The following is a 25,362-nucleotide window of genomic DNA, read 5'->3' on the forward strand; positions in this document are numbered from 1 at the left end:
TTGTTCACCTTTTTCACCACAACTAAACTGTACGACCATGTTTGATTTTGTTTACACGTAATGACCAGATGCATACCTAAAATGCCTTTTTAAGGAAGGACAACATTTCTATACCCTTTTTCTTTTCTTTTTTAATTAAACCAATGTACACAAGAGCAGCGTAATACATTTTAATATTCAAACACATACAGTTTATCATTGCCTATATCCAGCTCATATACTGTAAACTATACTGTATATAATTGTATTACTTTTTTTAATTTATTTTTTTTACTGTTGTATTACTTTTTTTTAATTTTTTTTTTTTTACTGTGTTTGTGTTGAACAAGCTAAATCACTAGGGGGTGGGGCATACAGTATTGTACAAAGTTGAAACGTAATATTTTAACAACAAAAATTCACTAGCCCCACCTCCTTTTTCTTCAAAATGGTTTGATCCACCTCACCCCTCCCAATATTGCTTTGTAGTTGAGCGTCGGGGGGGATTCTGCGTGCTTGGAGGTGGACACCTTACCCTACCTGTTATCTTACCTCCCGTCATATTGAGTGAAAATAAGTGAGTGTACCTTGCTTTAATCTGGATATGTCTCACATTTCTTACCTTCTCCGCAATACCAACACATTATTACCATTTCTAGGCTACTGGTTTACGGCATTTACTGTTCAATCAAGTTGCTACAAGGTAAGGTAGCAAGGTAGGCTACTAGGGTTAGCTGAAGTATCTTTTCATGCTAGGAAACGTCGTCGACAACTGTTGGCAAGGCAGCTTTATATATCACATTTCATAATCAAGGTAACTTAATGTGCTTTATACAAGACACAACACATGCAGCAGGGTCACCCTAGGTGATTTGGTGCCCTAGGCGAAAATCTAGATTGTAGCCCCCCTCCCAGACAACTACAATACAAACTAATACAAATATATAGCATAAGTACAGTGCAATACAACTGTTAAGTGCAATTTTTGCTGACATTATTAACTACAAAATGTTTTCAAACTATGTACAATATATTTGTGTAAGATACATATAAAAAGTAGTAAAAATAATTAGGTCAATCTCGGACGCCCATTTTGTTAACAATTGATGGGAAACTTAGAAAAATTGCTGAAAATGAATGCTATTTTGATGTTTATTTTTATAGACAGTTCTGATTGACTGACATACATGCCTCCACCCTGGGCCCGTTTTTCCTCCTCCTTTCACGCTTTCTTAATGCAGTACCTGAGGGTTTGGATCTTACCATTGTAAAACTTTTTGATGTATAGACAACAACATAAGCGAGCCATCCATCTGTCAATAGCGCTAACACTGTGAGATGATGCACGACCCCTCCCCCTACTTTTCCCTGTAAACAGCAGCAGCAGCAGATCAAATTCAGGGTGCTAGGTCACGATCTCATATTTATTTGGACTAGAAGTCATTAAAAATAATTATTATTATCGAAAATATATATGCGGTATAATACAACATATATAAATAATGTAAAATAAATAGAATTGTAATGCAATATTGCAAAATAAATAAAATATTAACATTAATAACATTTTGTAGCATCCTCGGTTGAAATAAACCAACTGTTGGTTCACAACTTTTATTTAACCTTCCGTTGTGTGAACACACTGTCAGAGCTACAATACAAATAAACAAAAATAGCAATGAATAACTCAAACGGTATGTTTTGTGTGACCTTTTGCCGTATTTAAGCCATATACTAGGGTAACCATATTCCCATTTCCCAAAAAAAGAGGACACTTGCCCCCGGCCTTTTGGTATCAGTCGCAGTTACACAGTGTACTTCACCTCCTATTAGTTACGCATTGCGAACCTGGCATTTTCATGAATTTATAAAAACCCCGGACGCCCCAACAGGACGCAAGAAAATGGTCTGTCATCCCAAAAGAGGATTTATTTGGTCACCATACCATATACTATAAATGAATTGCCTTAAATTATTACCTTTATAGCCTTGACAATCTCTTGAGTACAATTTATATTGTAAATAAACATTTTAACCTTGCCTGTTGCCTTTATAAATACCTTCAAACAAAAATAAACCATAGAGAAATACAGATTCTTAGGCAATAAAACAGAATCATGAGCAATAGCATTGCTAAATATTTACCAAGGAGCGTTAGCACACTCCAGTGGACAAAAATGGTAACGTTTTACTATGCAGTAAATTACACAATGAACATGAAATCTAGCAACATTAGTTAAACAATGAAACATTGCTCCAATACGAACCTCTTTCCCTTCTCAACCAGGTGCTAAAGAATCGTTCACTGAATTAGTTGTAAACTTCAGTTTTCTCTGGTTTCCTGTGGCGCGCACACGTCTTCTCTGCACTTGGAAGACTACCAGATACGTCGGTTACTCATCTCAGTTCCTACCGGTTTATAAGACCTTTTCCTGTATCCTTCAAAATAAAAGTATCTATACTATAAGTACTATATTATAATAGCACAATAAAACAACGCAATTCTGCAATACAAAAATGCAAAAACAAAAATTTTCAAAAACTTAAACAGTGTCATTTACATATTTCACACACACACACACACACACACATACAGTGGTACCTCGGAGTTTGAACACAATTCGTTCCTGCGAAGTGTTCAAAGTCCGAGTTGTTCAACCTCTGAAGCATTTTTCCCATAGGAAATAATGTAAATGCAATTAATCCGTTCCCAAAAACAGAAAATTCCCATTTTAATTTCTATTTGTTTTTTTTTTACATTTGCACCCTGTACAGTATTTAAACAATAAAAAAAGACCTTACCTTTTTTGTTGTGGTGTGATGGCAAAACCTGCAGCTTAACAATAAACGAATAATGAAATATTTGATAATGAAATTAAACTGAAACGTATAATTATTAATTTACAGCACGATAAACACAAAAAATTACAATATTGACTTTAGCATTTATGTTAATGCATGAGTGTTCATTTTCTGCACAGCCTCCATTCAGTTTTTTTTTTTATGTCATGATTTTTAACTATTTACAAAATGGTGGAAACCTTAAACAAAATTATAGACATATCGGCTACATTAAATTTGAGCGCAACGGTAAAATTAACTATTTTGCAGAAAGAGTAACACTGTGATGTGAACATGTTAGCCATGCTAGTTAGACACCTATCAGCCTTGATAGCTCAGTATTTGTTCAACAATATAAGACACACTACTAATTCATAGCGTAGTTGCAAACGTTCATTTTTCAGACAGCGTTATGTTATTTTACCTTGAGTTTATCAAACAGTGATGGGTGGTGCTCTTTGGCATCCACTCTTCTGAAGCACATTTTGCAAGTAGTACAGCCTTCCTTCAAGCCACGGTCGCCATTTCTGTTCGAAAGCCGAAAAATTCCCTTATAGCCGACTGTGTTTGGACGGGGGGAAAGTTTGCTTGGTGGTTCACCTCCTTCAGCCATCCTCCAGCTCGCTCAGTGCTCGCGTCCTCCTACCTCAGGCGAGTCACATAAAACGCTTGTAGTCGATGTTAACATGTCTAGCCATGCTAATTAGTTACGTTATCATCGATGGTGAGCCGCGTTTGTGAGATTTATTAGTAATGAATTCCCCGAAGCAGGACGCCTCCAGCTCGACAGTAACGTGATTGGCTGCTGCAGCAAAGGCACACTAACGTGACGTAAACAATGAAACGAGGCTGCCGCTGCCCGCCGCTGCCCGCCGCTGCACAGTGCACACCGCAGGTGCCCATTTCAGGCGTACGCCCCCAGTCGGGGCCGGGGCTGAACAATTTACCGGTTTGGGAGGTTTTTAAAAAATCTTGACTTTTAATATCATAATTTACCGTCAAACCGGTTATGGTTGAGACTCTCAACCATCCTCACATTGTGCTAACTGTATGTGTTACATAACCATTTGCACAGATCCGCTGAGGCAATTGAGACATGTACTAAGAAAGACATTGGCAATTTGACGAAAGCAATGAGAAATGCCATTCAGTTGAGACCAATTGTAAGGTAGTTTTGGGATTTGTCCATGGTATTTTGAAAATGTCATCTCAGTTTCAAGAAATGTGCCAAACCTATAGAGAAAAACTGTCAGATACATTCATTCTAATTTTAAAGTTTGGCCTGATGGTGGCGCTAAAGGACAGAGTTCCATTATCAAGGTGGTATCTAGGTGGTATTTATGTATTCAACAAATAAAACAAAGTGCCTGTCAACAAGTCTATGTACATCCTTTTCTGGAGGAAAATATCCCTGGGGTCAAATTGACCCCAAGGGTAAAATGTGTGAAATAGTTGAGGATAATGGGCGAATTAAGGACATTCAGAAACAAAACGGAGACAACAAAAGTAACTTAAAAGAACATACAATGACAATGACAACGACAACGATGAAACACATAAACAAAAACTTTAAAAACATTTAACTCTTTCACTGCCAATGACGTTTAAAGACGTCAAGTAAAAACCTACGGAGCACTGCCAATGACGTCAAAAGACGTCATCCAATGATTTTTTTTTTTTTTTTTGAAACTGGTAGAGGAAACCCTTCCGCATGTCTGGTGAAAGTTTCCAGCCTGTCTGTTGTGCCTAATGACTATTTTTGGCCCCTAGAGGGCAGCGATGACTCTCTTTTGACAAGATCGGGTGGGCGTCAGTAGAGGCAGAGCTAGAGCGTCGAGCAGGAGATGAGAATGGAAGACACAGGAAAAATGGCGGCCGATCGCGAGGAGCTCACGTCCGAGCCGTTTTTTTCAAAGACCAAAAGCATCGCTGAAAGAGCACATTGTTGACGACGATGATCATCATCGATGATGAAGATGAGGGTGGTGACTCCGTGGTTGGGAAGCATTGACGCGGCAGTAGAAGACGTTAGATGGAGCTAGATGGAGGAGGGAACGGGCAATGGCGAGCGTTTGCAAGCAGCTCTACACTTACAAGACGAAAGGCATCGACCAACGCTAAAATAGTACATTGATGACGACGATGATCATCATCGATGATGATGAAGGTGAATCCGAGCTTGACGGCGAAATTGGAACCGCTGACGCGGCGGCTATGACGGTGTCGTAACGCGGAGCGCAACCGAGCACGCACAGGCGGACGTTCGATCGGACGACGGAGAGTGCCCCGAGTCCAATGCATATTCATCGGAGGAAGTGTGTACAGTCTGCTAATTGCTTTTTATTCCCCGGAATAAAAGGCCGTCAAGAAAGTGTAACGTTTGCACGCAAAACGGACCAATGCGAAAGTGAAAGTAAACTGTTGTGCGAGTCCTGGCGTCTCCTTGCACGCAGGAGAGCGTTACAAAAGGAAAAACTGTATTTGAAACATCCACATAATTGTAAGTAGTACCACAGTTGCACACATTTGTAAATAGTTTGCGAAATTGTTTTGTCAAATTGTTACACTGTTGAATGGAAATAAACGTATTTTGCAATCAAAAAACACTTTTTCATTATTGGTGAAAGCGTTTTACAGAAGTAAAGCACTATTTAGGTGTTTGTGGCATCATTCATGGACAAAAAGAAGTGTACAATTCACTAGAGTGCATGAAATAACATCGTTTCACAAAAAGCTCTTTTTCTCCGTTTTTTGTTTCAAAAGAGAGAATTTTGGTGAAAGTAACCATTTTCTATTGTTGATTACTGAAGAACGGAATAAGGTAGAAACAAACTTTTTTTTCTGATGGAAGATGAGAGTCCAATCTTTCATTTGATAGTATGTGTGTTTCCATAGTCCAAACACAACATTTTCTGTGGACCTTGAAAGATCACTCAAAATGCTTAAAATCGGCTGGCAGTGGGGACAACCCGTTTCTGAAAACGTCTGGCAGTGAAAGAGTTAAGAATAAAGTAAAGAAATAAAGGGAAAAAAAACAAACAGTAGACCTACAATGGCCCTTTTTGATTGGAATAAGAGAAACAAGCCTGCGTGAAATTGTGTGTTAAAATTTAAGGTGAGTTATGTAGGATTTTGTCCAAAAATATCTTTACAATAGCCTGTTTATTTGACTATTTATGACTCAAACATGTTCTAATTAGCAGATTTACACCTTGACAATATATTCTCTTCACAATGGGTACTCCTGCAAGTCTCTGGCTAATAGTTTTCAGACTGGATTTGGGTTTGAATTTCCCACCCTCTGTGTGCGGATGGGACGTCATGTGCGTTCTCGTGTTCGCTTCTTGTCTCACAGTCACGACCAGGAGCTTGGCTGTAATGAATTCTAAATTAGTTCAGAAGAGATCACCATCTAGCACCCTCCAGATACCAACAGGTATTCCGCAGAAGGCTAAAAAAAAACACCAAAAAAACAAGTGCCACAAAATTATTGAAATTGACCAACGCCGGGCAATAACGAGTAGGCTTAACATCGGTTTCACATTTGAGCGGCGAAGAGAGACGAGATTGAATTTGGGCTTGAAAAGCGATGCACCAAATGTCTTTCTTTCTACATAAAAAAAAGTGATATTGGCATTTAGAAAAAAACGTGTTTTGTTGTTTTAAATTTGCAGTTACCTCAATCTCAAACACTTTTCTGTCGTAATTGAGGGTGAAAGTGGACGGTGACATTTAGCATGAAAGGAATGCCAAGAATGGACAAAATTGAGAAGTATGATGTTATGAAGAGAAGACGTTCCATTCCGTGGTGTTCCATTGAGGCTAAATGTCATCTTTATTTTCCTCAGTGATGATAGCCTATTGTATCTACAGCATGGTAGCAGAATGAAACACTACTATGCCAAGAACATTCACGGCCCTATCTAACTTTTCTTGCCTCTTTAAAAGCCTCTGTGCTTAGTCTTCCGTAATAAAGTTTTGCTCCTATTAGTGCGTGCAAAAATTAAATTTCCTACATAGAGCAGCTTTAAAACTTATAGTGCTCCTATTGCCTAGCTAACTGACGTATGTGCTCATGCGCTTGTGTACAGACAGAAAGCCTCGTGGGTCACACACAGACAGGAATGATCGCCTGTTATAGATTGTGATTCCAGTTAAAAATGTTGTGTTAAATATGAGTGCGAATGGGTGTTTGTCTGTGCCTAGAGATTGGCTAGCGACCATTTCACGGTGTACCCGGCCGGCCTCTTGCCCGCGATCCTAGTGAAGGTAGGTGATGCAGATTATGAATGGATGGATAGTTCAACACGCTGTTAATTTTCACATAAGCGGAGCAAAAAAGCTACAAAAAGGCTCAAACAAAAAGCTAACTGATTGAAGCTTTAATCATACTAGCTAAACTGAGCCATAGTAAGATATGGTCAGGTTTGAGGAGTAACGGAATACATGTACCGCCGTTACGTAATTAGATGGCAATTTTTTTTAAACTATATTCCATTACAGTTATAGGAAAAAACATGTAATCAGGTTACAGGTACATTTATTAAAAATGGGGATTACTTTGAGGGATTACAATTACGATGAGACAGAGTGCGAAAGAGGGTGAGAGAGAGAGAGAGAGAAAGACAGAGCGAGAGAGAGCGCGTTGAGAACGTTGCTACATGTCGGGGAGGTGGGAACGAGTTTGAGCTGAGAGTCCAGCGTCATGCTACGCTCTGTAGCTTCTTGCTAGCTAGCCCGCTAGCCTACAACCGTAATGTGAGTTACACCTTCCAAACTAATCTTCCTCCCACCAATTCACTATTTAAACATCATGCACAACATATACACGGCTAAACTTGTGACTGGGATAAAAATTCATTTTGCAGTTGATGTCACACATCGTCATCCTCATTGGATGTCTATCTATCTATCTATCTATCTGTCTGTCTGTCTGTCTGTCTGTCTTTCTGTCTGTCTGTCTGTCTGTCTGTCTTTCTGTCTGTCTGTCTGTCTGTCTGTCTGTCTGTCTGTCTGTCTGTCTGTCTGTCTGTCTGTCTGTCTGTCTTTCTTTCTTTCTTTCTTTCTTTCTTTCTTTGCTTTGCTATTTGCTATTTGCTATTTGCTATTTGCTGTCTGTTTGGCTGGTACCTATCACCCGCAAATAAAAGGGGCACATTGTATAGAATATATATTGTGGTGATTTTTATTTTGTCTTCATGAGCATACTCAATATTGGAGTAATCCAAAAGTTATCCAGTTACATTACTTTAATATTATGGTACTTTGATTACGTTACTAACTTCATTTTTTTTTTTTACTGTAATGGATTACATTTTAAAAGTAACCCTCCCAACCTTAGGTATGGTATGCATATGACTTGTGAGTCAAGTTTTTTGCCATTGAAATGAGTTGAATGGCACTTTGGAACTTGACAAAATATTTCCAGAAAAAATACCTCAACTAAAAGTTGTACAAAGAACATTACTGAATTAATAAATTGATGTGTTTTTTTGTTTTAAAAATCATTCTTAACAACTGAGATAAGAGTCAGATTTGTGATTCTTTCATCAGGGTTGGTATTAGAGTTTAAACAATCTCATATCATTTATATGTTTGACTTCTTAGTTTCTGAACTCCATTACTTATCTTTAATCTATTCCCGGCTTCAAGGATAAGGATGAACTCTAAGCCTCTCATTAAATGTGCCATTCTCAGCTGTCCCCAGTCCTTGTATCATTCATTCACTTCTCTTCTCTTTATTCACTTACGCAATCACATGCATGTGAACAAAGGCAAGGTGTGAGGAACTCTGTGTGTCTTAAAGTTGAAGTCTGTCAGATGAAGCTGCTATTGTTAGAATGCTTATTTACAGCCGGTCACTTGAGGAGGTGTTGAGTATTGGACCTCGCCTCCATATGTCCTTTTCTTGTCTTGTCCTTCATCCCAGCGTCCATTCAGACAATGCGTTGGGATCTTAACACTCAGAAGGACTCTTGCTGAGGAAAAGTGCAATGGGTATTGTGCATGACGGAGAAACACGATAAAGGTAAGTCATATATCGCGTTCTACAAAAACAATTCACAATACAAAAGGTATTGTTTAACATTTCCATATTTATTCTGTCACATCTACAATAGTCATTGAGCTCACAAATCTGATTCGATTAATTTTAATACTAATCCACTTTATCACTTTCATAATTTAATGAGTGAAAGAAAACACTACATGTACAAGACTAAAGTCCAATATTCTTATAAAATCATGTAACTATATTTGATTTCAATCATTGGGTTATAATTGAGATTTCTGACATTCTAATGTATATACTGTTCAGTTTATGTGGCTTTTATTATGTGTGACTGATTGCTACTGAAACAGTACTACTTGAGATATCAACCCTAACTAAAAACTGAATCTCTTTGTTACAACTTTTAAGACCCTTTACAGTGAATTTGGAGATTTGTTTCTAAATATATATATAAATACATGTTTTAAATAATTTCTGAAAATCTGTTACTTGTGGAGATAAAGTGTCAAAGTAGGAATCTTTATGGAATTGGAATAAAAAAAGGCAAAGCACAGTGTGGGATGCAGATTACTTTATTCTACTGATTAACACGCTTAGGGAATCACCAACAGTCAGGCCACAGGTGACTCAGAGGCAAATAGATGATCCAGGAGCTTCATTCTTCTTCCTGTCCTTTCTTCAATAACAGAAAAAAAGACTACGTGAATCTAACAATTTTCTTAGAATTGTAATTCGTTTTTGTTTTGAATTTATATTGTCTAACTTGTCTGATTTAGACATTTCATTTGGTCAAGGATTATCTATAAAATCGTTTTATCATGATAATAAAAAACAACAACAGGAAATCTCCTAATGAGGGTAAATATGGAAATATCCCCACTTAGCTTTTACTTTATTTTCATTATATCTGGCAGAAATTTAATGTGCTATTGTGTCATGATATTTGTTGTTCTGTCGACTGTAGCAACAACTAATATCTTGTCAATAAATGTTTACCAGTAGGCTTAATTCATAATATATTGTATAACCCCATTCCAATGATGTCCACAAGATGCATTTGTTGTATTTATCACATGAACAAAACATCCGAAACTGACCTTTGGGCCAATGTCACGACTCTTGGCACGCAGCTTGTTGACCTGAGATTCAGCAATGTCAGCTCTCTCCTCTGCTTCATCAAGCTCATGCTGAATTTTCCTGAACTTGGCCATATTGCTGTTGGCTTGTTCCTCCTATAGACAAAACATTATCACGTTTTAAGTAGTGCTGTCAAAGTTAAAGCGTTAACTAATTAATTAATCACAAAAATTTATTTTGTTAATCATATATTAATGCAGATTAATCACTATTAATTTTGACCACAGATTATCCTTTATCTTGACTGCGGATGGTTACGTTAAAGGTAGCACAGGTTGTATTTTAATAAATATATCTACATGCATTTAATAAATGTTTGCGTATGACATTGAGAATATTTGTTCATGTCAAACTACTGAGGTCATTTATTATTATTTTTTACTATGCAAGTAATTAACTGATTAGAAAAAGAGGAGGATGAGAGTGTGCAGTGGATCGTAAAATGTTGAAGACTTTCTTATAACATTAAATGACAAAATAATTAACACATAACAGGTGCTCTTCAAATTTGGCGGGCAAAAAATGTTGATTAAAAAAAGGCTTTTTAATTAAGTGATTACTATGCACTTTAGTAGGATTTCATAGTAGTATTATGATACATGATGAGTGCTTACAGCCTCCTCAGCAGTCCTCTTGTATGATTTGACTTTTAACTGGAGTTTATCAACCAGATCTTGCAGACGGGCTAGATTCTTGCGATCCTCTTCAGTCTGAAATAAATATGAACAAATACATCAACCCATCTTTTTCATATTAAATAGAAAAAACGTCAAGCGTTGTTACATGTTTTATATTTGATTAAATCTTACTTGGTAGGTTAGCTCTTTAATGCGTCTCTCATACTTCCGTACTCCCGTGACAGCATCGCTTGACTTCCTTTGTTCGATTTCTACTTCACTTTCCAGCTCTTTGATCTGTTAGGAGGATATTTTTTTTATTTTTATGAAATCCTAGATGTCTGTTTACAATTTAATACAGGGTTACTATATTTTGAGCGCTAACAAAAGATAAATTAGAAAAAAAAAAGTATACACCCCTGTTCAATTGTCAAGTTTTGGTGATACAAATTTTTTTTTACAACCATTTTCAAACCTTTTCCACTTGTAATGTCACCACCAATTTGTAAAACAACTGAAAAAATATATATATTTTAAAATGACAAGTTTGCTCCATATGATTTATTTGGTTGTTACTAACATAACTATGAGATTCAGTTTTCAAAAATAATTTCCAGTTTAATACATTTTGTAGAAACTTTATTTGTACATACGCCGTCATTGTTGTTTATGTACCAAACACATTCTGCGTAGTGACGTAGAATGGCGGCTGGCTCTCTGCTGAGTATTGCGAAACTGATATAAAGAAAGCCTCGTAGCGTTCCTAAAGAAACAAAATACGATCGGGAGAGTCACCCTCCCCCACGCTGTGCTCTCGAGAGCTCTCACGATCCAAGTACGAGTCCATTTTGGCCCAAAACCTTTCGCCTTTAACTAGAAAGCAAATATATCTGGAAAGGCATCCTATAAAAGCGGAACTTGATTTCAAGTTAATAAGCGTGATTGATTAACTGAACTCAGCTACACCCCCAGTTATAAGATTGTGTGCACACTTGTTAAACCACAATGCTTATTTTCACCGCTATCAAAAGATTTATTGTTGGGGTTTTTTAGTTGAGCTATACGGCTTGGGGAGTAACGGAATACATGTACCGCGGTTATGTAATCAGATTACAAAAAATTTAACTATATTCTGAACATGTCGGATTACAAATCAAAAATGGGGATTACTTTGACGGATTACAATTTCTACAATGAGAGAGGGCGAGAGAGAAAGAGAGAGAGAGAAAGACAGTGAGAGAGAGAGAGCGTGCACGCCGAGAGAGTGGGACCGTTGCTACATGTCAGGGAGGTGGAGACGAAAGAACTGACGAGTCCTGTCCGCCACACGCGGGCAGTTTGAAAAAGCTTCACGGACGGGAGGAGGAAATGACGACCGGTATTCACTGGAACTTACTCGAAACGAAAGTTTGAGCTGAGAGTCCAGCTGCATGCTACGCGCTATAGCTTTTTGCTAGCTAGCCCGCTAGCTTACAGCCATAATGTGAGTTACACCTTCCAAACAAATCTTCCTCCCACCAATTCACTATTTAAACATCATACACAACATATACACGGCTAAACTTGTGACTGGGATAAAAGTTAATTTTGCAGTTGATGTCACACATCGTCATTCTCATTGGATATCTATCTATCTATCTATCTATCTATCTATCTATCTATCTATCTATCTATCTATCTATCTATCTATCTATCTATCTATCTATCTATCTAACTGAGGTATGGTTGCTTTCAGTGAAAGTTCGTAAACAGCATATGGCCTTCAATCAATCAATCAATAGCCTACATGCTTTTTAATTACACAAGGATTTTTGCTATTTGTAGGTTGCCCGGGTCCCTATCACCCGCAAATAGCAGGGGCACATTGTATCGAATATATAATGTGGTGATATTTATTTTTATTTTGTCTTCATGAGCATACTCAATATTGGAGTAATCCAAAAGTAATCCAGTTACATTACTTTAATATTATTGTACTTGTATTACGTTACTAACTACATTTTTTAGCAGGTAACTTGTAACTGCATGTGGTCAGCATTTCTAGTTGCATGAGTTTTTGTAAGATTTACCCTTGTCTCAAGCTTCTGTATCTGCTTCTTCCCTCCCTTCATCGCAATTTGTTCAGCTTCATCCAGACGGTGCTGCAGGTCTTTGATGGTTTGCTCCATGTTTTTCTTCATCCGCTCCAGGTGTGCACTAGTGTCCTGCTCTTTCTTCAGCTCTTCTGCCATCATGGCAGCATCAGTGATGGCCTTCTTGGCCTTCTCTTCAGCATTCCTGCACTCCTGAACTGCATCTTCAACCTCACTCTGAAGCTGAGCTGTGTCAGTTTCCAATTTCTTCTTCTGGTTTAGCAGGCTGGTGTTCTGTGTGAATAGAGGGTGTGGGTGTGGGTGGGGGGGGGGGGGGGGGGGTCATTAACACACCAAGCATTTTACAATTTCCATGACGGAATTTTTACCTGTGAGTGCAGCAGCTGCACCCGCTCGCTAACATCCAGCAACTCTTGCTCAGCAAGTTTGCGTCCTCTCTCAGTTTGCTCAAGAGCAGACCGAAGTTCTTCCAGTTCAGCCTGCATGAGGGTGTTACGTCGCTCAACTATGGCGATGTTCTCTTTGAGCTCATCATTAGCACGAAGAGACTCATCAAGTTGGAGTTGGGAATCCTTCAAGATTAAAACCCCACTGTTAACGTATATTTTTTAAGGGTAGCTTAGAGGGCTTTTTTTTCAGTCCATTCATACCTTCAGATGTGCATGAACAGATTTGAGTTGCTTCTGAGCCTCAGCTGCCTGCCTGTTGGCTTGACTTAGCTGAATCTCCATTTCATTGAGGTCTCCCTCCATCTTCTTCTTCAAACGGAAGGCCTCGTTCCTACTTCGGGTCTCAGCCTCAAGTGAGCTCTGAAGGTTTTCCACAATCCTCTGTTGGTTTCTCTTTGCTTGCTCCAACTCTTCATCTTTTTCAGCCAGCTTGCGCTCAATTTCAGCCTTCACCTGACTGAACTCAAGCTGGGCTCGGAGAATCTTTCCTTCCTCATGCTCCAATGTGGCCTAGAAAGATCAAATAATGTATCACTGCACTTGCTTGATCTATTAATGAAAGAGACTGGTTTAAATTGAATGTTCTTTTTTTAGACAACACAACTTACCTCTGCCTCTTCCAAAGCAGTTTGGATGTCAGACTTCTCCTGTTCCAACTGCTTTCGTATTTTCTCAAGCTCATGGATGCTCTTTCCGCCCTCACTGATTTGTTCAGTGAGGTCAGAGATTTCCTCTATGCATTCAAATGAAACAAATTCGCCAATTATATTGATGTTCATATTATATCGAAATTAATGATTATGTTAATATTAACTGACCTTGTAGGTTCTTGTTTTCTCTCTTCAGAGTTTCGAGGTGCTCAAGAGATTCTTCGTAAGAGTTTTTCAGTTTAAAAAGTTCTGTGCTTAAAGTCCTTGCCTCCTTTTGAGAGCTTTCCAACTCTGTCTGAGACTCCTCATATTTCTGCTTCCACTCTGCCAAGATCTGATAGATTGTTCATGTTTTTAAATACTTTGAATTGTGTTCGTGAAAAAAAAAAGAAGTTACTGGCACTCAACATGAAATTATTTAAACCTTGTCAAAGTTTCTTTGCTTCTTGTCCAGAGCAGCACAGGCAGCATTTGACCGTTCAACATCCACCATGAGATCTTCAATTTCATTCTGCAGTCTGTGTTTAGTTTTCTCCAGAGAGGAACATTTAGCATTAACTGCTTCCACAGCTTCCTCAGCATCCTGCAGACGCTGAGCGAGTTTCTTCCTGCATTTTCATTAATGATCCTTAGTTTACTGTGACACTGTCAGTATTACTGTTGGCTATGCAGTATTAGTTTACTTACTTAGCATCCTCCAGTTCTTCAGTCCTCTGGATGGCATCAGTTTCATACTTAGTCCTCCACTGAGCCACCTCAGAGTTGGCCTTGGACATACCACGCTGCAGTTCAGCTTTGGCCTCCTGCTCCTCCTCATACTGCTCTCTGAGCAGGTCACAGTCATGACGAGAAGACTGCACAGCATGGGCTAAAGCATTCTTGGCCTAAAATGAAAAATATTTGGCAGTGCACCATGTTGTAATACTAACACTTATGTGTAATATTTTCATCACAAGGACATGTTACCTTGACTTCCTCTTCCAGTTGCCTTTTAAGGTCTTCAATTTGTTGAGTGTAGGATTGTTTTCCTCTAGTGAGTTGCGACACCAGGGAATCCTTCTCCTCAAGTTGCCTTGCAAGTTCACCTAATTTTTACAGAGTAATAATACAGTTGTGTTTGAACGTTTACATGCCCTAGGGCAGCAGTGGCCAAGTTTGGTCCTCGAAAGCCACTATCCAGCCTGTTTTCCATGCTTCTCTCAACTAAAATACCTAATTCATCATCAGGATCGTTATCAGGCTTCTGCAAAGCTTGTTGATGAGCTGATCATTAGATACCGAACTTGGCCACCCCTGCCCTAGGGGTATGTAAAATTATGATCGCACAGTATGCATAGTGAGAAAAAGGCTTAATTGCCATAAAATCCAAAAATACTGTGGCATTTCTTTGGATATTTTTAGAGGTTGAAGTTTACACGAGTAAAGATGTGCATGTGAATTTTGGAGACGATTCATAGCAATTGTGTGTCATTAAGCCACATTTAACTTTTGTACATTAACAGTTGTGCTCGTAAATGTACATGAAACCTATTAAAAATCCCGTACCCTTCACCTAAACCGAAGACTTCAGAATCCCGCTAGACCTGAGGAGGGATCAAAGAAAAGAAAGAAAAGTGAAATCCAGCACCGACTGGACACCACCTACAACACAACAGGGTTACAAACCAGAATCTTTCACCAACCCCAGAAACATCTCAATTCCAACAAACTAGGGAGACCTCAAGACACACCAAAGGAAAGACTGAAGAAAGGAAGAATAGATGAAGCAGTGAGATCCACACACATCAGCCTCCACCGATTCAGCATGTGGTGGATCTGGCATGCATGAAAACCTCCACCAAAGAAGGGAGCCGTCGACCACGGCCAGGACAGGGCAAGCACAACCCTCCCCAGGCCGCGGCTGCGCCAGGTCACAACCCATGGGCCTCGCGGGGGCTTCCGGCCGGAGAGCAAGCCCAGGAGTGCGGAGCGCCCCCCACCCTAACACGGCCTGCACCCCAAGCCCAACGCAGCAGAACGGGTCACGGCAGGCCCACCAAGCAACCCACCGGCCCACACTCCCCCCACGACCCCCCAACCACACCTGCCACCCACCACAACCCAGCCCCCACGCCCGGCAGGAAAAGGTTCCAGTCGTCACGCCAGCGTGCCTAGTGAAAACTAACCTTGTAACAGAGTTCGCCAGCTCGCCGTATGGCGAGCTTATACCCCTACACCGTGGATCTGACCCCACCCAGTGTATAAATACAAGTGTGTGTGTGTGTGTGTGTGTGTGTGTGTGTGTGTGTGTGTGTGTGTGTGTGTGTGTGTGTGTGTGTGTGCGTGTGTGTGTGTGTGTGTGTGGTGCATTAAAATTAGGAGCAGGTGTGATGGAGCAGAAGGAAATACAATTTATATATAATTAATATATAATTCAAATTGAAACCAACATAAATACCATTTTCAGTTTGAAGCTTGGCTTTGTGCATTGTCAAGTCATTGATGGTACGCTGTCCCTCTTCTGCCTTTGTTTTATATTCACTCATCTGGTCTTCTAGGGACCTGCACATTTTCTCCAAATGATTCTGAAAAGTAGAAAACATTGATTTATAATACATTTATTGAACAGATGTAAGTGTTAGTAATCAATACAATAACTCACCCATGATGTAACACATCTACCTATCAAGTCCCTTGATATACAATGTGCAACGATATAACTTTTTTTGTTTTGCTCGGTTGTGCTGTCATATATATGACAGATGGGCAAAAGGAAAGTCCTTATTAACAACTTTGATCATTTGTGTTGATAATTTCTGTGTTAATTGTGAACTTTGTCCTATCACATTTAGATCAGTCCCCACCTAAACTTAATCAGCTGAGTGATGCGTGATCTACTGTTACAATATGTGTTTGGCGTCTTTGATGTTAAACCAAATGTGTTAGACTGTTTGCTCTTGCAATTTGTGTGCACTGTTGGTGGCCATGTTTTGTGTGTGTGAATGCGTACCTGAGGGGTCCATTTCTTTCATAAGCTAGAAAAATGTTTACTTGAAAAGTTTTCCAGCATGTGTCTCAGTCACTATTATTAACGTTATGCAACACCTGAAAAACTGTTCTGGAAGAGGCCAGCACCAATTGTAACAGTGTTGAAAGCCCCATATGCGTGGAGTTGAAAGGAGTTTTGTCATAGCATGGCATGAATCTTTGTAACTGGCATTTAGAAGCCCAAAGTTTCATTGCTGAATAGAGAACACGTCACAATAATTTTGGTTGGCATCTCAAATAAGAAAAGTTATCCACCTCTCGGCCATTGCAATTTGTCTTAGGTTTAATAAATCATATTGCGTGAGGCAATGTGATTTCACATTTCACATCCATCTATTTGCATAATCCTTCTCCCACGATACACAGAATTAGCTCTGTGACATTTCAACACGTTTGGCAGATGCAATCCTGGGTGCACCTGGTTAGTAAATCAACTTGCACATCTGTTTGCATGCGCAATCAAGTTTGCATGCGCAATCAAGTTTGCATCCATTTTTACACACCCAAACCTTAAGTAAATCAATCAAACCCTACCAGTTTGATGTACTCACTTTATACTTGTGGAAAGCAATGTGAGCCCAAATTACTTAATATAATAGTGAATATTAAATGTACTGGCAATTTGTGAATAACAAATTAAAAAAAATAATAATTCTTGCAGATAAACAAAAATAAAGTATTGTTCTTACACTTTGGAAAGATAATAAGCTTAGCATAGATTACCTTGGACTTTACAATATGTTCCATATTGGATACGACATCATCCAGTTCCAGCCTGAGCTCGCTCTTCTCCTTCTCCAGTTTCTGCTTGACTCTCTGCAGATTGTCAATCTGCTCTCCCAGGTCAGCTACACTGTCAGCTTGTTTCTTTCTCAGTGTGGCTGCAGTGGCTTCATGCTGCAGAGTGGCCTCTTCCAGGTCTCTGCGGAGTTTCTGGAACTCGGCCTCCCTCTTCTTGTTCATCTCAATCTGGGCAGATGTTGCTCCACCAGCCTCCTCCAGCCTTTCACTGATCTCTTCCAGCTCCCTTGCCAGTTCTGCTCTCTGCTTCTCCACTTTTGCTCGAGCAGCTCGCTCTGCCTCAAGCTCTTCCTCCAGCTCCTCGATGCGGGCCTACATCAATATAAAGTCCAATATAAAATCAAGTCACTGAACTGTTACATTGATATCCATGTGTTAAACCAAGAATGCTTCTGTATGAAACATTATTTCATACAATATATTGATATTACCTGCAATTCCTTTAATTTCTTCTGGAGTTGTGTGCTCATGGTTTGCTCATCCTCTATTTTCCCCAAAAGTTGGTTAATTTCAAAATCTTTCCTGTTAATGTACATAAATATATTTCAGTCATTCCAGAAAATAAGTTAAAACATACTTGTGTATTTTTTTTTAAAACCTGTAACCTCTTACTTTTTCAGCCTCTCATCAAGTTGTTGCTTGTCATTTTCCAGATCCATAAGACTTTCTTGAGCTAACTTTAAGTCCCCTTCAAGCTTTCGCTTTGCCCTTTCAAGGTCCATTCGCACTTTTTTCTCTTGCTCCAGGGATCCTTCCAGCTGTAGGAGGTTAGTCACAATTAGTTTGTTTAGCTAGCCTTGATTATTGGCTGATTACACTTCATCTTGAATCTTACATCATCCACTTGCTGCTCTAGTTTTGACTTGGCCTTGGTCAGAGTGTTGACTTTGTCTTCTTCACTCTGAAGGTCATCCAGCGTTTGCTGATGAGCTTCTTGTAAGGCTTTCTTCTCCTTTGTCAGCTTGGCGATGATTTCATCTAAAGCTGCCATTTCCTCAGTCAGGTTTTTCACCTAATCACAGAAATGTACATGTTCAACTCACCCATGATCGTCTTTACGACTGTATCTTGGTTATACCTTATTTTCAGTGGCATGTTTTTCCTTCTCCACTTTAGCAAGGGTTAATTCTAAGTCATCAATGTCTTTCTTTAGCTCGGAGCACTCATCCTCCAATTTACGTTTCTTAGCTGTTAGTTCAGCATTCATCTCCTCCTCATCCTCCAATCTTTCAGCTAGCTCTTTGGATTTTGCTTCCATCTGGATTTTGTTTTTAATCAGTCCCTCACATCTTTCTTCAGCATCACAAAGATTATCCTGCTCCTGTTAATAACAAATACACATAATGATGAGTTGGCAGTCTTATTTTAGTCTTAACATGATTGGTATTTCTGATGGTAGCCATACAGCCTGAACTTGAAGCTGTAAGTCATTTTTCTCTTGGAGAAGTGTGACCATTTTTTCTTCCAGTTCCTTTTTCCGGGCTTCTGATTTGGCATAAGCCTCTTTTAGTTTGGTAAACTCTTCCTTCATGTTGGCCATTTCTTTTTCAGACTCTGCTGACTTGAGCAGAGGCTTGATCTTGAAGTACATCTTCATCCAGGGCCAATTCTTGACCCCCATGAAGGCACGGATGTTCCACTGGATTACAAGTAATGCATCCCTGTTGATAACAGATTGTCATTGATTTTATTTTGGAACTTGCTAGAGATCTTCCAAATTCCTTCATTCATTTTGAAATGATTAGCTTCAGCCTGTCCCAGAGTATAGATGAAGGTGGACTACACACTAGACCACTTGTAAGTTTAGTAATGTTGAGGTATTTGTATTGTTGTTGCTTTGTTGGTTAAATTGCTATTTATTGCTCTGGTTTTTGGAACGATTGCAAATAAATATTCTATATAAAGGAGGTTGGCCAATTTAGAGTCTTCAGTTGGCCTAGCGTGCATGTTTTAGACTTTCATGCAGTGTTTGATGTAGTTACAATTGTTTTATCATGAAATATTCATATTTTACTGAGTTTGGCTTTGACATTTTACCTTCGTTCAAGAATCTTCTGAAATTCAATTCTTGCTAGAAGACCTCTTGACCGAGCTTGGATGCCAGTGATGATCAGTGCTAATCGCTCATCTCGCATCTCTTCAAGCTGACCCAGCAGTCCAGCTTTGAAAAACACCTGTCGGATCGCATTATTCAGTATTTTTAAAAAATCATATCAAAATAATATACTCTTACACAAGGCATGAAATACAGACTTTGGTGTGTCCAAGCTTGTACTGGTTGTGGTCAATATCTAGAGAACCTAACAGTTTCTCTGCAGCCTTCTTGTTGTCAATGAACTGTCCTTCAGGAATTGCATTGGGGTTCAGAATACGGTATCTTTAATGGAAATGAAACATTTTCCTTGTGAGATTATCCAATTGATTCAGGTAACGTGCTACGAATTGGTAATTTACTCAGATGCAAACCTCTGTTTAAAATCTCCATAGAGGATCCTGTTGGGAAAGCCCTTTCTGCAGATTCTGATTCCTTCCAGTACGCCGTTACAGCGCAGCTGGTGCATCACCAGAGGGTTCTCCATGGCCCCAGGAGTCTTGGTCTCATTGGGGATGATGCAGCGTACAAAATGGGGGTGAGTAGACCTCAGGTTGGTCATCAGTTTGTTCAGATTCTCCTGTGAGTTCAGTACAGAAAACGGATTTTGATCAATTGTAATTTGTAACTATTGTTAAACTCATAATGTACATTGCATCAATTAATTATTCTATTACTTTATGATTTTTTTGCATTCAAAAAGTCTATTCTACAATCCCACATATGAACAGGACCCTATGGTGGTTGCAGTGTAGATTGCTTTTCCGTCCACTCCTTGAAAAATGTGTTAGAAGCCAGTGCTTGATGTAATGATATCTTCCCTTCTTTTAATGTAGATTTCGACTGTACAACATTCAATTTATTATTTTATCTCAAAAATCGCATAGCATTTTAAATAAAAAAAGTAATTAAAAAAAGCAGAATGTAGCCTGTGATAACTTGTCAATAAGAGTTATTGAGCATGACCATTACCTTTCTGGTGCTACTGTTTTTAATGTTCCTATACAATCAGTGAGTCTGTAACAGTTATAAAGTTGGATAACTCTTAAAAAAAATACATAAAAAAAAAAGAAAAGAAAATTTCTTACCCTGTGTAAAGCAGACACAGTTTGGAAGGAAGAACCTTTCTTCTTGGCACCTTTTCCCTTGCCGCCAGACTCTTGAGGTAAATGAACATAAATTGTACATAATTGTACATACATCATAAAAACATAATGCATTGGAAGCAATCACGTTTAAGGTTTGTATTCCTGAATAACTTGATTTATTCACAATGATTATTTATTTAAAAGCTCAACATACCAGAATCGCTTCCTGCATACCCAGCAAAAAGAATCGATAATAGTTTGAGGTTAGACTTCTGGAAAAGGCCAACAACAGTCTCATTTAGAGGGTCCTTGTTCTTCACCAGCCAGTTGCTGATATTGTAATCAACAGTTCCAGCATAGTGGACAAGAGAAAAATGAGCCTCCGGTTTTCCTTTGACGATCCGGGGTTTCTGGAAGTTGTTGGATTTTCCTAGATGATTGTCGTAGAGCTTAGCTTTAAAGGTTGTATCGCTCGCTTTGGGAAACATGCACTCCTCTTCAAGGATGGACATGATGCCCATGGGCTGGGAGGACAAAAGACGACTTGTAAAATCTGGGTTGCTGAAACATTTTGGGTAAAAATGATTAACACGTTACAACTAACCTCACCTTTTCAATCAAGTCGATACAGGCTTGCAAGTCCATACCGAAATCTATGAAGGTCCATTCAATGCCTTCCTTCTTGTACTCTTCTTGCTCAAGCACAAACATGTGATGGTTGAAAAACTGTTGCAGTTTTTCATTGGTGAAGTTGATACACAGCTGCTCAAAGGTGTTAAGCTGTAATGGAGAATGGAAAAAGTTTTCTCGTTTTTCAACTCTCACGTGCAGTAAACCAAAATAAGAGTAGGAGTATTTATTTTACTCCATGAATAATAAACACAGCTCACATCAAATATCTCAAATCCAGCAATATCCAAAACACCAATGAAGTACTGCCGAGGCTGCTTGGTGTCCAGAGATTGGTTGATACGGATCACCATCCACAGAAACATCTTCTCATACACCGACTTGGCTAGTGCACCAATAGCGTAGTAAACCTAGAAAAGAATTGATCAACTTCTGACTTCCATTTTTCCCTCAAAAGATTGTCCACTAATACTAACCTGGGCAACATTTTGCCCCTTGGTGACCCACTCATTTCCCACTTTAACTCTTGGATGGCAGAGACCTTTGACAAGGTCAGCCGAGTTCAAGCCCATTAAGTACGCAACTTTGTCAGCATCTGTAGGGAAAATATTTGTATACAACATGTCTTTGTTGAACATCTTTTGTCTAAATTTTTATTTTTTTTTTGTTAATAATGCATTGATATATGGTGATTGCTAGAGGAGGTTACAAGAGTGTATGTTAAAGGCAACTGAACTCATACTTTACTGCCATTATAAATTATAGTGTACTGTAGTATAACCGAATCTAGACGTAATAAATCTCTTAGAGAATCTTGGGTTTGACCATAACACCAGGCCCACACATTCTTTTCAGATATATTTGTCACGGAAAAGTGGGGAAATATTCTTAATACAGGTTGTGCCATGCTAACAGATTACTAAATGAATTGTTACCTTCAGTGCCATCTGCTTCTGCCTGTTCCTCTCGCTGCTTCTGCTTAAACTTCATGTTACCGTAGTGCATGATGGCGCCGGTCAACTTATAAATGCTGTTCTTCTCTTCTTGAGTGAAGCCCAGCACATCAAAAGCCTCCTGAAAAATACAAATAATGAAAAAAAAAACCCATTTGGATTTAAGACTGTACTCTAATCAATTGTTAGCTGACATCCGTAGCCATAAGCTCATCAGAGTCATCGATGGAGGCAACTGTTGTCTCTCCTTGGGAGATGAAGGCATAGTCGTATGGGTTGTTGGTGATGAGCAGCATTTCTAAAAAATAAAATAAAAATAAAAAACAAATATGTTACACAGACTAAATACAAGATTAATTTATTTAGGCAAATATTGATTTTGTAATAATTTGCTGTTGACTACTTACCTAGAAGTTCAGGTTTCTTCTGAGACAAGATTTGGTAGAAAATGTGGTAATCCCTCTCAGCTTTCAGCTGGAAGGTCACGCGAGACTTTTCCAAAAGATCTGTTTAATGTATACGAATGCAATGTTATGTTGTAGTAAAAAACTGTTTTGCTGTTTCCTGTCACTACGTTTGTAAACATTTAAGAGATATCAAAATAGCGATAAAGTATGTTTTTTTAAAACAGTACAGTGGGCACAGTTGCTTACAAGAACATTGTTGCTTGAAGCTAAGCACAAATCTTTTTGAGTGAAATTTGCATGTTCTACTTATGTCGTTGGTCCTACTTAGTCCTACTTACTCCTATGTGCAATTTCCATGCACAGTAAATTAGGATAATTGAATAGTTGTCTAACTTAGTCCATAGTTTAGCAGTTGAATGGTTGTCTGTGTGTTTGGCCCAGATCTCTTCTGTAACCGACCAAGTCAGTTGATTTCTGATCACTTAACATGACTTGCCTGTCTCAGATTTTCTCTCATGCATTTAGATTGTACCACACAAGCGTTGAGAAGATTTGTCTTGGAAAGATTATGTGGCGAAATAATACAGTACTTCACTTACAGGTCTCAATATCAGCAGAAGCCAACTTCCCTCGATTATCGAAATGAATTCTGATGAATTTTCCCTGGAAAGAAAAGTGTTGAATATTTATGTTGATAATGGAGAAATATTCCTAATGTTTATCAAAAATAAGCTTCAATGAATAAATATACTCACAAATCTGGAGGAGTTGTCATTTCTGATAGTCTTGGCGTTACCAAAGGCCTCCAGCGCAGGGTTAGCCTGGATGATTTGATCCTCCAGGGTACCCTGAAGACAAAACATCTGAATTACTATCTTTGGGACAAAGTGTGTAGGGGAAATAAACTTGACTTTTAAATTGGTAAAACCTCAAAAGTCAAACAAAGGCATATCTTTTGTAATTAAGTAAGGGGTGAAAATGTGCCTTTCTCCATTGTTGTATGTATGTGTTATAAATGAAAATGAAAGAACATATTTGTTTTTTTTATGGTTCACTTTTAAACAGTTGATCTTTTTTCTACACCCATGTGCTCATAGCTTGTTTTCTGTGGAAAATGATTGATTGTAAATCTGAGTGCAATGTTCGCCCTTTCTTCATTCTGAAGTATGTATCACCTTCTTCTCAACAACTTGATCTTTTTTGCCACTTGGAACTGCAGCAATGCTGGCAAAGTATTGAATGACACGCTTGGTGTTGACAGTCTTTCCAGCACCAGATTCTCCTCTGTACATACAAGTTCATGTTTAGGTCAAGAATAACATTAAGTGCTCAAAAACATGCTTTTGGTCTTTCTCACGTGATGAGAATGGACTGGTTTTCTCTATCTGCAAAACAAAAAGAAGTGTTTATCAATCATAGGTTTTACACAAGAATTGAGTATTGGAGGTAAGTATTTTGACAAAAAATGTGTACCTGCCAGCATGTACTGGTAGGCATTGTCAGAGATGGAGAAGATGTGAGGAGGAGCTTCACTCCTCTTCTTTCCCCTGTAGGCAACAACCACCTCTTGGTTGTAAACTGGCAGCGACTTGTAGGGATTGACAGTCACACAGAACAGACCAGAGTAGGTCTGGCATAACAAAAAAAAGAAAGAAAATGTTCAAATTCTGTGACATCAAGAATGGCAGTAAAATTCCAATGATTTTCTCACATAGATCATCCATGCCGCGTAACGCTCTTTGAGGTTAAACAGCACAGCAGGCTCATGAAGGAAGGTGAACATGGCCATGTCTTCAATTTTATCGAACTTTGGTGGGTTCTGAGGGTGTACGTCACTCTCATTTACTGTCACAGTCTGTAAAATAAAATCAATTCGTCAAAAATGAAAACTTTTAGGTGTTTGTTAGGGTTTCAACAAAATGACCATGAGCAGTACCTTTCCAAACTCAGTTTGAGCAGTGACTTTGTCACCATCTCGACTTGTAATGGATGCCTTGACGTACTCAACTTCAGCGTCTGGAACGAAGCATTCCTTCTTCATGTCAAATTGTCGAGTTTGGGCTTCCAAACGCTCTTTGTCTGTCTTTCGAAGGAAAGGAGCAGCTGGCCCGAACTCTGCCATTACTGCATCACCCATTTTGCTTCTTTGTTGTCTTTTTCTGGGAAGAGACAATGTACTGTAACTTGCTTTGAACGGCACATTTTTCTTGAAACTACGCCAAATAAGTTATGTCTTTTGAAAATATTTACACAGTAGTAAAGTAGTAATATATCAAATTTGAATGTTCTCATCCATTTTGATCAGTACCACAACAATGAATTTCCTCAAGCGCTTACCTGATATAAAATAAAATAAAAAGCACCTACCAGAAAGAACAGAATTCAAATAAAATTGGTAAAAAACAAAACAAAACAAAAACGGTAAAGTTCAGAAAAAAACAATCTTGAATTTTACATTTAACAGTAAACTCAAGTGATCTTTTTAGTGAGTGAATTTGTAGTGTAGTTTTGCGCATACCTTAAGCTCTCAACCTCTGTCAAACGAAATGATGGCTCTGGTAGCTGATGTCAGGTGTCGTCTCCATTAA

The 25,362-nt window shown here is 38.8% G+C and overlaps 1 protein-coding gene and 1 long non-coding RNA gene across 2 annotated transcripts in view; one reads left to right on the forward strand and one right to left on the reverse strand.

Moving 5' to 3' along the window:
- The first annotated feature begins 472 nt into the window (after positions 1 to 472).
- The window catches only part of LOC144042880 (uncharacterized), a 31,702-nt gene continuing 6,812 nt past the window's right edge, over positions 473 to 25,362 (forward strand). Inside the window, exons 1-3 of the long non-coding RNA XR_013291001.1 lie at positions 473 to 556; positions 8,750 to 8,848; positions 20,092 to 20,234. This is a non-coding gene — a long non-coding RNA (uncharacterized LOC144042880). The remainder of the gene's footprint in view (positions 557 to 8,749; positions 8,849 to 20,091; positions 20,235 to 25,362) is intronic.
- LOC144042876 (myosin-7-like) lies at positions 9,387 to 25,121 on the reverse strand. Its single transcript, XM_077555914.1, has 37 exons — positions 24,711 to 25,121; positions 24,486 to 24,629; positions 24,248 to 24,404; positions 24,132 to 24,159; positions 23,950 to 24,058; positions 23,530 to 23,622; positions 23,374 to 23,437; positions 22,775 to 22,873; positions 22,562 to 22,665; positions 22,350 to 22,488; positions 21,891 to 22,009; positions 21,675 to 21,824; positions 21,394 to 21,564; positions 20,999 to 21,308; positions 20,785 to 20,855; positions 20,071 to 20,276; positions 19,858 to 19,981; positions 19,642 to 19,778; positions 19,010 to 19,265; positions 18,683 to 18,925; positions 18,440 to 18,616; positions 18,217 to 18,362; positions 18,036 to 18,126; positions 17,527 to 17,916; positions 16,214 to 16,340; positions 14,743 to 14,861; positions 14,464 to 14,660; positions 14,201 to 14,384; positions 13,945 to 14,110; positions 13,735 to 13,859; positions 13,328 to 13,636; positions 13,046 to 13,249; positions 12,654 to 12,950; positions 10,777 to 10,881; positions 10,582 to 10,677; positions 9,928 to 10,062; positions 9,387 to 9,506 (listed from the first exon to the last, which is right to left on the reverse strand). Exons 1-37 carry the CDS (start codon positions 24,909 to 24,911, stop codon positions 9,486 to 9,488), a joined length of 5,814 nt encoding a protein of 1,937 aa, XP_077412040.1. The 5' UTR covers positions 24,912 to 25,121; the 3' UTR covers positions 9,387 to 9,485.

Source organism: Vanacampus margaritifer, chromosome 2, assembly GCF_051991255.1.
Source record: "Vanacampus margaritifer isolate UIUO_Vmar chromosome 2, RoL_Vmar_1.0, whole genome shotgun sequence".
In the NCBI taxonomy this organism is placed as follows: Eukaryota; Metazoa; Chordata; class Actinopteri; order Syngnathiformes; family Syngnathidae; genus Vanacampus; species Vanacampus margaritifer.